This window comes from Eupeodes corollae, chromosome 2, assembly GCF_945859685.1.
Source record: "Eupeodes corollae chromosome 2, idEupCoro1.1, whole genome shotgun sequence".
NCBI classification, from domain to species: Eukaryota; Metazoa; Arthropoda; class Insecta; order Diptera; family Syrphidae; genus Eupeodes; species Eupeodes corollae.
In genome coordinates, this window is record NC_079148.1 from 91,197,937 (window position 1) to 91,214,679 (window position 16,743).

Here is a 16,743-nt window from a genome sequence, read left to right on the forward strand (position 1 = left end):
CTTATTTCAAACACATATATTTTATTTCGTATAAGCTTATAATTAGACAAAAAAAAGGGTTATGTCAACTGCAATGCACAGTATGTATTTTTATTTAATATTATTTGTTTTTAGAATGTTTTATATACGTTAAATTGTTACGTACGCAACAAGTCCTTTGTGTTAAATTATTTCATTCAGATAGTTGATTTTTTAAGTTTACAATATAAAAACGAAAAATGAAAATGTGTGTTTGGAGGCAATACAAATTTAGTGTGTTTCAAGTTTTTCAATAATATTAGATTTTACTTTCTTAACTAACCACCAGGTTTTTGAGTGTTTCTTGAATTTCACCTGCGTCTATATCATGTTTGTTTTCTGCTGTCCCAGAAAGATGATTTGAATTTACAGCAGCCGATGTTGGCCGGGCACATGTCTTCTTATGCATGAACCAATGTAGTCGTTGACACTCTCTGTCGCAGTATTGTACTGCTTTGCACTTTGAACACTTTTTATCGGGTTTTTCTTCGCCGCAAGTGCTGCAGAATGATATTTCATCCTAAAATATATAAAATTTCATTAAATCTAAAAAATAAATCATAGATAAAAGAAAAAAAACTTACAATAAACCCACGCTGTCCATTAATGGCACTTCTCAAGACAAATAAAGCTGGCGGTGAATCTTTATTGGCTAATTGCGATACAACCTGACGGAATATCGTACATTCCCTGAACGGAAATTCTCGAACGCAGTCTCTGATAGTAAACTCTACATACTCCAATTGTCCCTGTTTATTTTCTTTTAACACACGCTTAACAAACAATTCAATAAAATCGTGCTTCCCATCGGAATCGTTGTTCTTTTCTTTTCTCAGTTGGCATTGCTCCTCACAACGCATTATTTCAGAGATTGTCCAACGCAAATAATGATATTTGAATGCCATTAATTCGTTTATGTCGCACTTTTTATGCATTTCCTTCTCGGTCATCAGCTGGAGAACTTTTTTAAGTTTTGGCAAATGTTTTATTAGATTTCCGTTTCTTTGTAAATTGAGCGCAATACGAACAGGATGAAGATTAACTTCGATGACAAATTTATGAAAACTATCTAGCAACTGAGGTGGCAAACAGGGTTCTTTTTGGTTGCCCTGAATTTTGGTAAATTGTTCAATTTGAGCTTTTGGCACGTAATTATTTATTGCTTCGACACATGTATAATTTCCAACGAACGCTGCCATCTGAGAAGCTGTTCTCGAGACTGAATTCAACGTTGTTGGAATAATTCCAGCGTCTAATAGTAAATTGCATATATCTTTGTTTCCAGATAAAGCTGCAAAATGAAGGGACGTGTAGTTTGCACCATGTTGATTGAAATTCACATCAGCACCCTGTTTAAAAAAAAAATAAATATTATTATTAATATTCACTGAATAAATATACATTCAAAAGGAAAAAACAACATTGATTGAAAAAAAAACTATTGAAATAATTTGTATCCACCAAAATAAAGGCTTCAATCTTCATGGTCTTAATATTAGTATTTCTTGCCTACTTCGCTGTTACTTAAAATAGTTTTTCCTTTACTTCTGTTTGATTTTATGGACAGCAATGCGTGTATCTGTATCATCTTTAAATAACCTTTTAATGATAGGAACATATTTATGTAGAAATAGCGATCAAAAGCAACTTCATTGGTCCAATTACCGATTGGTTGCAATGTTTTGATTCTAAAACTATGAATTCAAAAGATTTGATAAAAAAATGTCTTAACAAAACATCAGAAGCAAAAAATTAATTTTTCAGGTTAACTCAAGGAGGACCTTCTTCTTTGTTTTTCCTGTTGGTCCCCATAACTACTTTGCTTCATGTTTAACTGCAGGCTAGTGCCTATTATATGTTGCTATGATCTTGGCTATTTAATTCTTAACTGAGAACAGAGCATTTTAAAATTAAGCCCATTAAATAGTTACAATGAGGTTAGTTGATCTGTTCCTCTAGTGCTTGAAGTCTGAGTGAACGATTGATCAAGAAATAGAGAAAGGTTAACTATTTCTGCTAAGAGAGCTGTAAAAAGCAATTTCTACCACTAATATTCCCTAAAAGCTATTATACAGAAACCTGGACATAGGTCCTGAAGTAAATGTTCAGCGTTTCAAATTTACCAGTTTAAAGAGTATTTAACGGAATTGATAGTTTTATACCAAGGATATTTAGCAATAGATAACATTTTTGTATTCAGGAGATTGGCAGAGATTTTCTTGAAACAAAGGAAAAAGCTGTATGCATTTTTCATCGATTTTAAAGCAGCTTTTGATACAATCGATCAAGGTGCACTATTCTATAAGCTGTACAGCCTTGGAATATCGTTGAAGTTTGGTCGCGTTCTTGAGCACCTACATATATAGAGGAACAAGGGCGTCTGTATGAACATGTGAAGAACTCGCATTCACCGGAAACTCTGCAGCTCATGATTAACAGGGTTTACCAGTATGTTCAGCTATGGAATTTAATAGTAAATATAGATAAATCGAAGGTGATGGTTATTAAACGTGGTGGTGGACGTAATGCATCAAATGAAAAATGGAGCTTTAATCGTGAAAATATTGAATGTGTGCGAGAATACAAATACTTTGGCATTATTGTAACAAATAATTTAAATATGGAAAAACACTTGAAGGAGACATTGGTTAAGAAGAAAACTGCTATTAATATAACCTTGAGAAAATGCTTTATGAATCAGTATATAGCACCTAGTACCAAGTTTAAAGTATTTGAAGCAGTAGCTGAGAGCATACTTTTATATGGATTGCAGGTATGGGGATGTAAAAAGTACAATTCGGTTGAAAAACTCCTAACGCACTTTACAAAAAGAATATTTCATTTGCCAAAAAATACACCAAACTACGTTATAATGCTGGAAACGGGTATCTCCTTCGTTTAAAAAAACATTGAAATTGCAGGCGGACTTCTTGCTTAACATTTTTAAAATGAATGATTTACTGGTCGTGAAAAGTGTGGCAATAAAAGCCATACAAGATCAAAACAGTTGGTATCGAGAATAGCAAGATCTTGTGCAGGAATGTCCAATTAATTTCAATTTACTCATCGAGGATTGAACAACTACTAAAAACATCTTATATGAAGTCATTTCAAAGGTTGATTAGAAATGTAGAGCTAAATACATTGCTGAAGCGTTTTATTCCTTGTACAGAACAACTTACAGTAGATTAAATCATAACTTTTCAGAGAACAACTATTTTAAGTTTTCCAATAATGTCCGTTTGATTTCAATGATGGTCAGACTACGTAGTGAACTAATAGATTTAAATTTCATTCCACACAGAGCTGATTTAACCCTAGAGTGTAATATCAGAAATAGAGGATATTGTCCACTTCTTGGGAAAAAGCCCCATTCTCAGAGAAATCAGAAGGAATGTATTTAGAAAAGACTTTTTATCGGAAGATCAAATGATAAATTTATTGAATGAAATGATTGTTGTCAAACTTTACGAATTTTGCAAAACTGCGCTTTGATATACATATAACGGCTATAATGAACTGTAAATTTTTAAAAAATTATAAATACTTTTTACATTCATTCTGTTTTGTTGTCAACCTGGCAAAATAGCCGCGTGTTATATAGATATAGGAAACAAACCCTTAATATTTATTTAATGGTATCAGTAAACAAGTGAATTGAGAAATAAAACCTTTCGTTTTCTTTTCATTCGTTGAGAAAATTTTTTGCAAACGTGCAACCTCACTGTGCAAAAAGGCCTCCTTGAGCTACTCGTTTCTAGGTGTAAAAATATCAATACTGCTTAAACACTTATGTCATATGGAAAATGGAAAAATTCAAGCCTTTTGGTCAGGTGACTGGTCAGGTAAATAAGCTTTCGCGATATAATTTAAGGTTGGATATTGTTATGCGTAATATTTCCAACAACATCTATAGCACTTACAACAGGCTCGAATTTAACAGTAAAAAATAGACCTCAATTAAATAACTGCCAACTAGTAACATTTATGTTATCATTTTTCAATCTACGACCCTCAAACCTAAAGTTATTTTTAGTATTAAATATAATATATCATTTGAAACCTGGACCTACCCACCAAAAAAGTATACAGTAGATCAAATATTCACATTGTCATCTCTTCATCGATTTCAAGGCTGAATATGACAGCACATATAGGGACGAGCTACAGATATTGAGCCATGTCTAGTTTTGGCATCCCTGCCAAACTCGTCTGTTTGTGGAGTATAAACATGGAGAATTCGCGCTGTTCCATAAAGTTTGGAAACAACTTAACAGAACATTTGGATGTCAAAAAAGGCTTTAGGCAAGGTGATGCGCTGTCAAGTGACCATTCCTGCGTGCGAGTACTGTTGTAAGGGATGGAAGGGACCTACAATTTTAAGTCGAATCCTAATGACTAATTTTAGAAAGGACTTTTCATTACAAGAATTACTCTTGGAGAATTTGTCAATTCCTCGCAGAAACAATTCCCGTCAAAAAATCTTTGGATGGCACAAGCAGGGATTTAACCCAGACCTCTGGCATGACAGTCCAACGCACTAACCATCATGCCACTGGTACTACTTTATTTTTAGCATGTTTTAATGTATGTTACCTTGGATTAGACAGACCATGGGAAATGATAATCAGCTCTAAAAGCGAAAATGAAAGAGCGGTTACAAATTATGTAGAAAGTATACTTAGAAAACATAAAAAAAAAATATTTTATTAAACTTTTGTTACAATTGCTTATTATTATCACAAAACTTTTTATTTAAAACAATTTAAATTTAACAGAAATCTAATGAAAATGATCATAATACTTAATAAAAACATTTTCAATGATGTTCAAATTAAATACAGTGAACCAAAAAAAAAGTTGTACAGTCGATTTTCTTTTGTTAAAATGCAATTATCAATGGACTTAATTACAATAAAGAAAAACAAAATACTAACCAAAAAAAGGGATTTTTTAACCTCCAGATTAAGTCAAATACATTTTCTTTAATAAATTATTTAATACAAAAAATAATAATTTTTTTCACGTTATGTAACAACCATTCCTTTACTATCAACGAGGAATGTTTTGGGTCATTGTCATGAACGAAACTAAAATTATCTCCAAGGTCTAATTTTGATGCAGTATTTCTTCAACTATGTTTCAAGATGTTCAGGTAATGAAACTTATTCATTGTCCCACACCATAACTCTGCCTCCGCCATGTTTTACTGTGCAATTTACATTCTTCGGATCTAACGGTGTACCCCCTTTTCTCCAAACAAAATCCAAAAATGTTGAATTTGGATTCGTTGGTATAAATAACGGAATTCCAAACCTCTTTCGGCTTATTTATATACTCTTTGGCATATTATAGGCGCTTCTTCACATTTATGGTGGATAAAAGTGGTTTGTTTCGAGGCGTAAAACCTCTAAAGTCTTCCGATTGTAAAAAATTAGTTATCGTCTGTGGATGAGCTCGAACAATTTTGTTTCTATTGAGGTCTTCCGCTATTTCCTTTGCCGAAATTTTGGGGTTACTTTGTACAATCCTTACTATACGCCTCTGGTTTGTTTAGTATCAATTTGTCTTGGTCTTGTTAAAAATCCGTTTATTTTTTCGTTGTAAGAATTAATAACGTACTGAACTGTGGAATGTGGCTTTTCAAAATATCAGCGATTTGTCTTAGACTTTCTTTTCGTCTCACAAGTTAGCAATAAGTTTTTTCATATCAAGTGAAGTTTGTTTGTTTTCATTTTTTTTAATTTTTCTTATAATTTTTTACTCTGGCGACATGAAAAAACTAAGCCGTTCTAAAAAGAGATAACCTGATAAAGCCTACTGGATAATGGTGCTATATAGTATTTCACAAAAATAATTTATTTAAAAAAATTTGTTTTACTTAATCTGGAGGTTAAAAAAAATTACTATTTTTGGTAAGTATTTTTTGATTGCAATTAACTCAATAAATAATTGCATTCTAACAAAAGAACAACTTTTTTTGGTTTAGTGCATAAAAATAAAAATATGAGAATCAAAGTTAGGAATATAACATACAATTATTATCATTTTGCCTTCAATAATACTAAATTGTTATTTAATAGTCCAATTTTTGCTAATTTATTCTTTTAGGAAGACTTCCTATCCCTTTGGCATTTTTTAAAACTAATTTTCTCACAATTGTATACCTGCGCCAGTTTCATCTGCAAATGCTGATTCTGAATATTTAAAATTAGTTGCCACTTTAAAATGTATGAAATTTAAGTCCTTAACATTTGTTTCGCCAGTTTGAAACATTCTTTTATCATGATTGATATGTCTATGTTCCATTGATGAACGCTTAATTTTTCAATTTCGTTATTTTTTAGTGTCGTAATTTTTTTACAAAGACCTATTTTAGAGATGATTGAACAAACGGCTTTAAGGGTTATTGACAGAAGTCAAGAGAGAAAAAATAAATTTAGTCAAAGATAATTTAAGAAATTTTTGCTACTATGATATGGTTTCACTTCACGATCACAAAAATAGATAGCAAAGCCTAAAAGGAATGAAAGCTTATACCTATTATTTATCTTTGCTTAATTATTTAGACTACGCTGCACAGTGGTTTCTCCCATTAGGCCAAAAATCTAAATTTCAAGGTTGAACGAACTAATTTTTTGAATGCAATAAAATGTATCTACGATAACGGGACAATTATTTTGCAGTAAGGTTTCTTCTATAAAATTAGATGTTGGCAGTCAGTTTTATAAAAACCGTTAGTCTGAAAATGCTACATTGCGGTTTAGCCATTTTTCGTATGTTGTTCAAAGTAAATTTTGGAAAAAGGTGATGTGAATATTAAAATAATGTATATTAATAGCTTTTTAATAATTCTCTTAAAAAAATATATGATGTTAATGTTTGGACCCCTATTGAAAATGGTGCATAATTTGAATTTTTTCATATTTCGTGTTTTTCTGAAGAGCCAAAACATCAAATTCACATAAAATCCCACAATGATTCATATAGAATAATTTGGGGTTATTTTTCTGCTTTTAGAATATATACACTTTTTTTGAGCAAATTTGGGCAAGTCCTAAATTTCGACCCGAATTAAAACACTGTTTTCCACTTTTTTTTAGATTTTTAACCTATAGCATGCGGCGAAGAAAGGAAGCAGTGATGCCAAAATTAATGAAACAAGGACCATTTTTAAAGAAACTTATCAAATTAAAAGCTAAGAAAAAGGTTTATATGCTATGTATGTGTTTTTATCTAAAAATAGGATTTGGCTTGACTTCATCGAAGACTTTAGTTCTTCGGAGGAGGACTAAAAAACCCATTTTTAAAAAGCTCGTCTCGCACTAAGAGGAGACGAATCGCTAAAATCGTTAAAGTCGATGAAGACATTGTTTATGCTTTGAAACATTGCCAGTCTACAGACAATCTCAAAGTAAGACAACTTGATTCAGATGATGCAGGAACTTAGTAAACCAAAAAACTGAGATTGATATTTTTCCAAGCTATGCAAAGGTCCTTTAAGCGAAACAAAAATGTTACCCAGAACTGGATACAATCAACATTTCCGATTCTTCAGCCGAGGTTATCCTTCAAGGTCCCTTAACCAAACTATCCAACGCATTGTAGAATCCCAACAGGACATTTTTGAAAATTCGGAGACTAATTTGGGTAATAATTAAAATATCCTACCAACCATCACGAAATTGTCAATTCTGTTGATTGGAGCCCCGTTGTATAGGACCTTGTTGGAATAATAATGCACATAAGAAGACTCGGCTGCTCGAACACCCGAAACTTCTCCATCTGGGAATGGGCAACGTTAAACCACACAGGACAACCATAAACGATCTTTAGCCGTTTGAGGGCCATGCAGCAAATTACCTTCACTCTGTGGTCAAGCCGACTGCTAAAAAACAGCCGTTTCGTCAGAGCGGAGGCTCCTCTGGCCCTGGTCAAAGCAGCATTTATAGGTCTGTCGAAATATAAATACTGATCTAACCATATACATAAGGTACTTCACTACACTTTTGTTCGCCAATGGCTGCCCGTGAAGGTCAACGATGACCATCTTGCGCCAATTCTTGCACGTATCCCTCGTGGCCCCAGCCAACGGAGTCCGGAACAGAATTGTCTCCGACTTGTGGACATTTATTTTCAGTTTCCAGTCGTCGCAATATCGCTGAATCTTGTCGAAATCACGCTGCAAGAGAATTCTAATAACCTCAACCTTTCGGGCCGTTATGTACGCAATTAGATCATCGGCGTACGCAATTGCCTTTGTAAGACTACCTATCAGATCGCTGGTGTAAACGCTGAAGAGAATCGGCGAATTCACCGCTCCCTGTTGAAGACCATTTTTAATTGAGAATGTTGTGTTAGAAGTTACATTGCCACTTTTGACAAAAAGCTTTTTACCGTTAAGAATATCATAAAGTATATACAAGAATGGCTTGCTTATGCCAAGCCTGCTCATTTTGAGGTAAAGAGTCTCTAACCATACGGTGTCAAAGGCCTTTTCCAAATCAAGCAGAACAGCACCTGTGCATTGTTGTTTTGATTTATTCCATTGGATATCAGAAACGAGTTTAGACGCAGCATGAATTGTGTCATGACCCGCCTTGAACCCGAACTGTTTATCCGGAATTATTTTGTTGTCCGCAGCCCACTTAGTCAGAGCCCTATTAATGATCTTTTCGAAAATTTTGCTGATGCTCGGAAGAAGACTTATTGACCGAAGATTTGACGGGTTGGACTTCTTTTGTGTGTGTTTGTGGTGAAAATGTCTCGTGTTTGTTACAACTGATAGAGCTTCAGTTGCAATTCTAACACTGTCTCTAGTGTTAATCTAATTACAGGAGGTAGAATAAAGGAGTGTGTCTTAATGTACAAACAAAAATTTCAGTGTGACTAAATAAACTCTTGATTTAGGTGATCATACTTGAAATGGGAATTTGATGGAAGCAGTGGACAGTCCAGTTTAATAATTTAGGGTTAGGTTAGGTTATAGTGGCTGTCCAAGATGGAAACGGACACACTTGGGCCAGTTTAATGGCCCATTCCTCTTCCTCGTCCATTCAGCTTCTGCAAAAGTCATTTGAGAATACGCCTAGTCTCGTGGCGTGCTTTCCTATTAGACAGTGTCCGGTTATGACACCTATTATCGAGCTTATATGCGTTCTGCTTAGAGAGAGCAAGCACCTTGAACGTTTTAAATTCAGTGTTGGCCAGATGTTTTTTGTGGCTTGACACGTGGTGATTTTGGTCCACCTGGTGCCTGCCCTCCTCGCAGCGTCTTGCATTAGTAGCAGTTTACAAGTAGCGATTGGTATGCCAGTACTTGCCAAACGTGGTAGGATGGGCTGTACTGTACCTTTCCTGGCGAGTTCATCTGCCTTACAGTTACCTGGTATGTCTCTATGGCCCAGCACCCAGCAAAGGTGAATATTAAACTGTTGCGCCATCTCCAGTAGAGATGCTCGACAGTTATGGACTGTTATAGAGTTTGTAGAGACAGAGTCCAGAGATTTGATAGCGGCCTGGCTGTCGGAGAAAATACGGATATCAGATGTTCCAGTTAATAACTTAACTGGAACAATAATTACAGTAACTGACCGCTCTTTAAATGTAAAACGCATCCTCAAATTGACAATGGTCGACGGTAAAGTATTCAATGCCTTGTTACATACTTCTTCCCAACATGTTTGTTATATTTGCGGAGCAAAGCCCAGTAACATAAATGATATTCAAAGGCTCAAAGCTCTTTACAAAGAACCATAAACGAAGAATTTCTAGATTTTAGCATATCTCCACTGCAAGTGTGGATAAGATTCTTTGAATTCTTCATTAATCTAGCGAACCGGAAATAGTGAAAAACCTCTTTTGAGCGCCAAGAAAAACGAATACAATCAGAATTTAAAACCATTGGATTAATAGTTGACAAGCCAAAACAAACGATAGCAATACTGCTCGTAGATTTTTTGCAAACCCTTCTTTATAGTCTAAGATAACTGGCGTTAAGTAATCTATACTTGAAAGATGTGCTGTAATTTTGAAAATCTGGCAGGTTGTTTTGCAAATAGTGCAGAATCCTTCCAAATATATAACCATTGCCAGCTTCGGTACACAAAAGTACTTATTCACAAAGAACAAATTGTGAAAAATGCCATATTGCCTATAGGATAATTTACTGCAGAGGCAGCAGAGGCGAAAAACAAAGACGTTAAATGTTGTCGATCGAACAATACTAGACAACTTCTAGGCTGTTAACTAACACAGACTACTTTTAACATCAGACCCTTTGCTTTCTAACGAAAGAAATAAAAAAAAAACATAAATCGAAATTGTCTCAAGATATCTTGAATTTATTGCTTTAATACTAAAAAAAAAATAAACAAAAAATACTATAAAATCATTAATAAAATTAAATAATATTTAAAATAAATCACAGGTTTTATTTTCTATCATTTTAAATTAATGCTTGAGTTTTGACCGCCCTTCCCATACAAAAAACCACTGTGCACTGGCGATATGCAAGAGCTTCAGGTGAATAGAGAGTCAAGTTGTTTAAGGATGAATAGCAAAAAGGCAAAAATTATGTACTCCGTCCAACAGAATATTATTCTACAGACAAGGCCTGTTGTCAAGACCGAACATTTCCAATGCCTTGGGAGTGCTGTCTCAAAAACTGATGTTACGGATCTGTACATTAAGGGTAGATAAAGTTAATCGCAAAAAAAAATCCAATGAAACGCGATGAATTGTCCAACAAATGAGATCTGCTGTGAAAACCAATTCGAAGAACTTAATTTAAATCTCAAATAATTTTCAAACATAAATGCCATTCCGGTGAAAGTCCTATTTTTATTGGTACGCACAATTGTTCAGACACTGTTTTCCTTAACTAGTCAAAATGAGATTATATACTAGCTCCCTAGCAATTGCGGTCTTAGAAAACAAATTGGAAAACATAACCAATAATCAAAGAATTGGAACTCATTCATTTTGATACAATCACGACAAGAAAACTTTATCCAATTTACTCTATTCATAAGAATTTAAAGAGCAACAAGGATATTATTTGTATATTAAAAATTATATTAATTAAAAAAAGATATTTATAAGTAGTTATCCTAGCTGGTTATTTTTTAAGTTTGTTTTAGTAAATTTTTCTCGTAAAAAGAATAAAAATTATGGAAATACAGTTTGTGTTTATATTTTTGTTTTACATTTGCGAACAAATAGTATTTTCACCTACTTGATCCAGCAAAATTTTAACTGCTTCTATGTTTCCTTTACTACACGCATGCTGCAGGGGGCTCATTCCATTTTCATCCACAAAATTAACCGTGGACTTGATATGGGTTATCAACTGTTTGAACTCGTTCGTTTCATTTTTTGATAGTTTTTCAAAGATTTGTTTTTGTAGATCACTAATAACAATATTTTCAGACATGTTTTGATGTTATTTTCCTAATCGTGTTTCTTATTTATTTTATTGTGAAAATGAAGATTTTTATACCACAAAAATTTTCAACAATACGTAGATTTGGCGTTAAAAAAATGTCAATGTCCTTGCAGCAGCAGCACAGCACTTGCTCTTTGGAAAATGACAGTGACAGTAGTTCTATTGACAGATCGCATCGACATTGCCAGGAGGAAATAAATATAATTGGTCAGTTTATATTTCTGAGACTTTTCTCAGTCAGAGACTGACAGAGCTGGGACAGTTCACCTCCGCCGGTTTACCTCTGCCAGTTTACCTCCGCTGGTTTACCTCTGCCAGTTTACCACCGCCGGTTTACCTGTCGACGGTTTACCTCCAGAGCAGGTAAGATAGTTTATTATTTTCAAAACTACCTTCTAATTAAAAACTTTTGACATTTAGTTTTGTGTTGTTCTTTATTTTTATTTTTTATGAAATGAATTATGGCACTTCCACAAAGTTTTTATTATAAAGAAAATATTAATTTGACATTTAAGTAAGTTTTTGTTTTTTTTTTTTGTTTTGTAAGGACAGTCTTCTATCCTCTGAAAAAGTAAGTAAATTTCAGTCCAGTAGGTTTCGTAAAAATTGTTTAAAATAAATAAACTCTCTGCCGAGTGGCAATATGATATAAAACGCCAAAAGCATTAAGATTGGGCCTTGCATTACCAAAGAAGCACCCTGTGAGCAAAATAAGACACATTTCAAACTACCTTACCTGCTCTGGAGGTAAACGGTCCAGAGGTAAACCAGCGGTGGTAAACTGGCAGAGATAAACCGGCGCGCGGAGGTAAACAGTCACGTACCCAATTATTCACTATCAATTCTCACTTAGATTTGCATTTTTTTTTTTCATCTTTTTATAATTGTGTAAAAGAGAATTTTTGATCATTAGAATTATACAAATTTTATTGCCTGATTTCCGACAGCAAAAATCAAAAATGTTTCTATTTCTGAAAATACAGAAATCTGTGTGGTCATAGAAATAAAAACTAGACAAATGAACTGGAAGTCCAAGCTATTACATTACGTCATATCGGTATGATAAAAAAATCGATAAGTTAAATTAAGTCCGGTAAAAATAATGATTCTTTTTTGTAAATCTGTTCAGTAAAGCATCTTGCACATGAGCTACGAACTGCGAACTGTGAATGTTCGCATATTTTGACTTTTCTTTCAAATGAGCTTTATTTTTATTCGCAGACAGCGATGAATTGTCAATTTATAATTAAACTTTTCAACAAACAAAACAAGAGCGATATAATGTTGAGGTTAAGTTGAGCGTTAACAATTTATTCGTTGCAGTGTGGATTGTATGTGGAACGCGAATAGAGTTTGACAGTTCGTAGCAATCACACTGCAGTTCGTTACTACCAAATTGTTTTTACAAAATTGTCTTGTTTTAAAGAACAAAATGCAAATTTTATTATCCTAACATAAGTGAAAACTAATATAACTTAAATGTGTTTTTGTTTGAAATTGACTTTTTGAAATGTGTAAAACCACGTCCATTCGCCCATTCGTCTATTCGTTATTCGCTCTCATACGCAAGACCTTTAACTTGAAATATTCACCAAACTTGTTAAACGTTGGTTTTTGTATGGTTTTTGACACCAAGTTGTGCACTTTCCTAAATATGTCACTTTTTAGGAAAACGTCAAAGTTAACGCATCCTGCTGACCGGAAAATAAAATTTATCTTGGAAAAAAACTGTATGGAAGACAAGTATTAGTAACATTGTGCATACACACATTTAAATACTTACACCATGAAAAGGAATATCCAATAATTGTTATCAGCAATTTTTTTGTATAAACTTTAAACTGTCAGTTTGGTGCACGTAAAGATTTTAATATAAGATTTCACTTCAAAAACTACACAAGCATTTTACAAAGCCAAACAAAGAATAAAATTAAATTTTAATTTACATTATGAACATCAAAATGTTATGTCTGTTCACGTGAACATTGAAATTCACGTGGCAGTTAATACGTTGAAACAATTAGAAACTGAAGTAAATGAAATATTAAGTGAACATCGTGAAAATTATGATGACACCTTTTGTTTTTACTTTTATTTGGTATACCCATATATTTTGTTTTATACTGGAAAATTGCAATGTAAAGGCATTGTAGCTGTTTGTACACGGGCAATATATTTTTATTTGGACAATGACCAATTAAAAAGTCATTTTGACCACCCAAGAATCTTTTTTACCACCCGTTGAAAAATTCTATTTTTCCATTTTACACTTAACCTTGTAACTCATACTTCCTTGACCTACTACCTACACCAACCTACCCACTAATATAACATCTCATTTACCAAGATACTCTCTATACACTTGACTTCATCCAAAAATACAATCTGAAGCAAATTCAAAACTCGTCTCTATTTACCATCTCAATATTCAAAGTTTGGCAACGAAGTATCCTATCAAAACTTACATTTGGAAACTTAGGTTCCACATTAAATTTTCGTACAGGCAGCGCCATTTAGGTGGAAGGCAGCGCCATTTAGGTGGAAGGAGACTTCAACAAAAATGTCTGTTCCATATATATATCATCTGTTTGGAAGTGAAAGTCACTAAGTGCAATTTTAAAACTCATTAAGTGTGAAAATTAAATTTTCGTTCACTATGAGTTAAGTGTTAATTTTAAAAAAGGTAATATAGTTGAAAATTAGATTAAAAAAGGAATTGAGTGGAAATTTTAAATGAATTATCATCTTTCTATTTTTAATGAGCGAATTGCCGTTTTATTGCTCTCCTGAAAAATTTTATGACTTTAATGACTTAATGACTTTTACCTCCAAGCTGACGATACAAAAAGTTTTAAAATTTGATAAATAATACGTTCATCTAAAAAAAGGAAAGTCGGTCAACCTTAGAAGCTGAATTTTTGTTTATTTTTTGTTTTGTTAATTTTACTTAAAATTTGTTTAAAGCCAGACAAAGGTAAATAAAACTAGCCTATTTATCAATAAAATAATAACGTCTCGAATTTCACACATGTCAACGTGTGATCGAAAAAATTATACAGGCAATTTTTTAACGTCAAACCTTTCCTGAGAACTCTATTGAGAGTTTTGAATAAAAATCATCTCTGTAAGGAACAAATATTTTTCTTATTCAGTGCATGAGAAGCAACATCTGCCCTTTACTTGGAAATAAAAAGAGCTTACACGTATCACTTTGACGTTCACAATTGGATATTTCAAACGAACAATACTCAGTTCTTAACATGTTGGAATATGACCAATAACAGAATCCAATGAGTGGGCTGGGGGAAAAAATCAAATTTAAAAAATTTAAATGTTGAGTTTGTGGTATATAATTTCTTTATTAAAATATAACTCTTATTTAAAGACTACAAATCTAATTCGACTGGCTTGGGCGCGTCCGTTGAAAAGAATAGTCGTTAGAATACAAATTTTTATGAGAGCGAGCCAAACAACCTTTTGTCTCGCTTCTATGTCTCAGGTTTCAGAGTTTCGCGCTCAGCGTGCGACATCTAGCTACGAAACTCTGAAACCTAAACATAAGGGGAATTACACATTATTAATGATAGTTGCCTTAATTTTATACTACAACTCGGCCAATCTGACAATTTGATCGCCCACGATTAAATTAAACAAACAAGTCTTAAGTTATAATCATGAGATGGTAGGTGTCGCCCTTAATCAACCGAACCTTCAGAGTCTCGATTCTTCCAAAGTCGAATATTTCGAGACTCGACAATGCCATCATATGGCAGCTGTGTGATTTGACAACCTTCGATATCGCGTATTACGTATCTATCATTAGGTAGAATTTTGTAAACAACGTATGGGCCTCTGAACTTTGGAACCAATTTCTTATTTACACCGGTTGTTGTATCTACATTTTTTATTACTACATAATCACCCTCATCGTATATACGTGCCGGGTTATTATGCTCATTAAAATATTTAATATTATATTCCTGAATCTTAGTGATTGCTTCTGAAGCCTTTTCTCTTGACAATTCAAGATTTCTTTCCAGTTGACTTAATTGTTTATCATCAAGAAATTCTGTTAATTTGTCGATTACTGCTCCCCTTTGGTTAATACCAAATAACAATTGACTTGGTGTATTTTGAATAGCGCGATGTATAGTGTTATTTAGTCCGAATTCTATTTGTGTTAAAGTAACAACCCAATCTGAGTGCTCGATTGGTTCCGAAAGCTTAGCAAGCATGCCAGTTAATACCCTATTGACTCGCTCTACTTGACCATTGGCCTGTGGCGAATGAACTGCCACCTTAACATGATCTATATTCTGGTCTATAACAAATGAACTAAACTCTAGTGATGTAAAGCAGGTTCCCCTATCAGTAATTACTCTTGATGGCCTACTGTAATACTCAAAATATTTTCTTAGTGCTGCACATACTTCTTTTGAGCTTGTAGATACAACTGGGTATAATTTAGTGAACTTTGTAAATGCATCTATTACCACTAATATATGTTTTCTCTTTGACTTTATTGAAGGGAGAGGACCAAGATGATCCAAGTGTATTGTATGGAATGGAATGGGCTCCTTAGGAATATTGAACAAATTGCGTATATTAGATCGAACTGGTGCTGAGTGCATTATGCAACGGATACAATTTTTAATGTATTTTTCAACTTTTTCCTGAACATTCGGAAACCAATAGTGACGGCCAATTTGATCAGAGCTTTTTGTTACACCTAAATGCCCAATTTTCTCATGGATCATTCTTATAACATTAGTTTCCATTTCAGATGGGACATAGAATCGAAGTTTACCATTTTTATTTTTTTTGAAGACAATACCATCCTGAACTAAAAACGAATTATTATCTTTTAAATATAGTTTGTTTTTCATTTCCAAAATCTTTACATCTCGATTTTGGGCTGCTCTGAGTTGGAAATCAACATCCTCAGAGTCAATAACGGATATAACATTACATCTGCTTAAGGCATCAACATGATTCATATTGGCACCACTACGATGTTTGACCTTATAATCATAATCCTCCAGCTCTAAGGCCCATCGAGCAATTCTATGATTAACATTCTTTTTGTTCAGTGTCATTGTTAAAGAACTGCAATCAGTTACGATTGTAAAAGGAATACCTTGCAAATAAACACGGAACCGACGTAAAGCTGAAATTATGGCTAAAGTTTCCAATTCAAAACTATGGTATTTGGCCTCTTGATCAGTGGTGCTTTTAGAGAAGAATGCTACCGGATGTAATTTATCATCTTCTTGTCGTTG

The 16,743-nt window shown here is 33.5% G+C and overlaps 1 protein-coding gene and 1 long non-coding RNA gene across 2 annotated transcripts; one reads left to right on the top strand and one right to left on the bottom strand.

Moving 5' to 3' along the window:
- Positions 1–11,610, bottom strand: LOC129947611 (ankyrin repeat and MYND domain-containing protein 2). Its single transcript, XM_056058242.1, has 3 exons — positions 11,255–11,610; positions 603–1,367; positions 1–538 (listed from the first exon to the last, which is right to left on the bottom strand). Exons 1-3 carry the CDS (start codon positions 11,450–11,452, stop codon positions 293–295), a joined length of 1,209 nt encoding a protein of 402 aa, XP_055914217.1. The 5' UTR covers positions 11,453–11,610; the 3' UTR covers positions 1–292.
- Positions 11,611–14,800: 3,190 nt separating this feature from the next.
- Positions 14,801–16,333, top strand: LOC129946597 (uncharacterized). Its single transcript, XR_008781625.1, has 2 exons — positions 14,801–15,921; positions 15,993–16,333. It is a non-coding gene; the product is annotated as an uncharacterized LOC129946597 (long non-coding RNA).
- Positions 16,334–16,743: the final 410 nt, after the last annotated feature.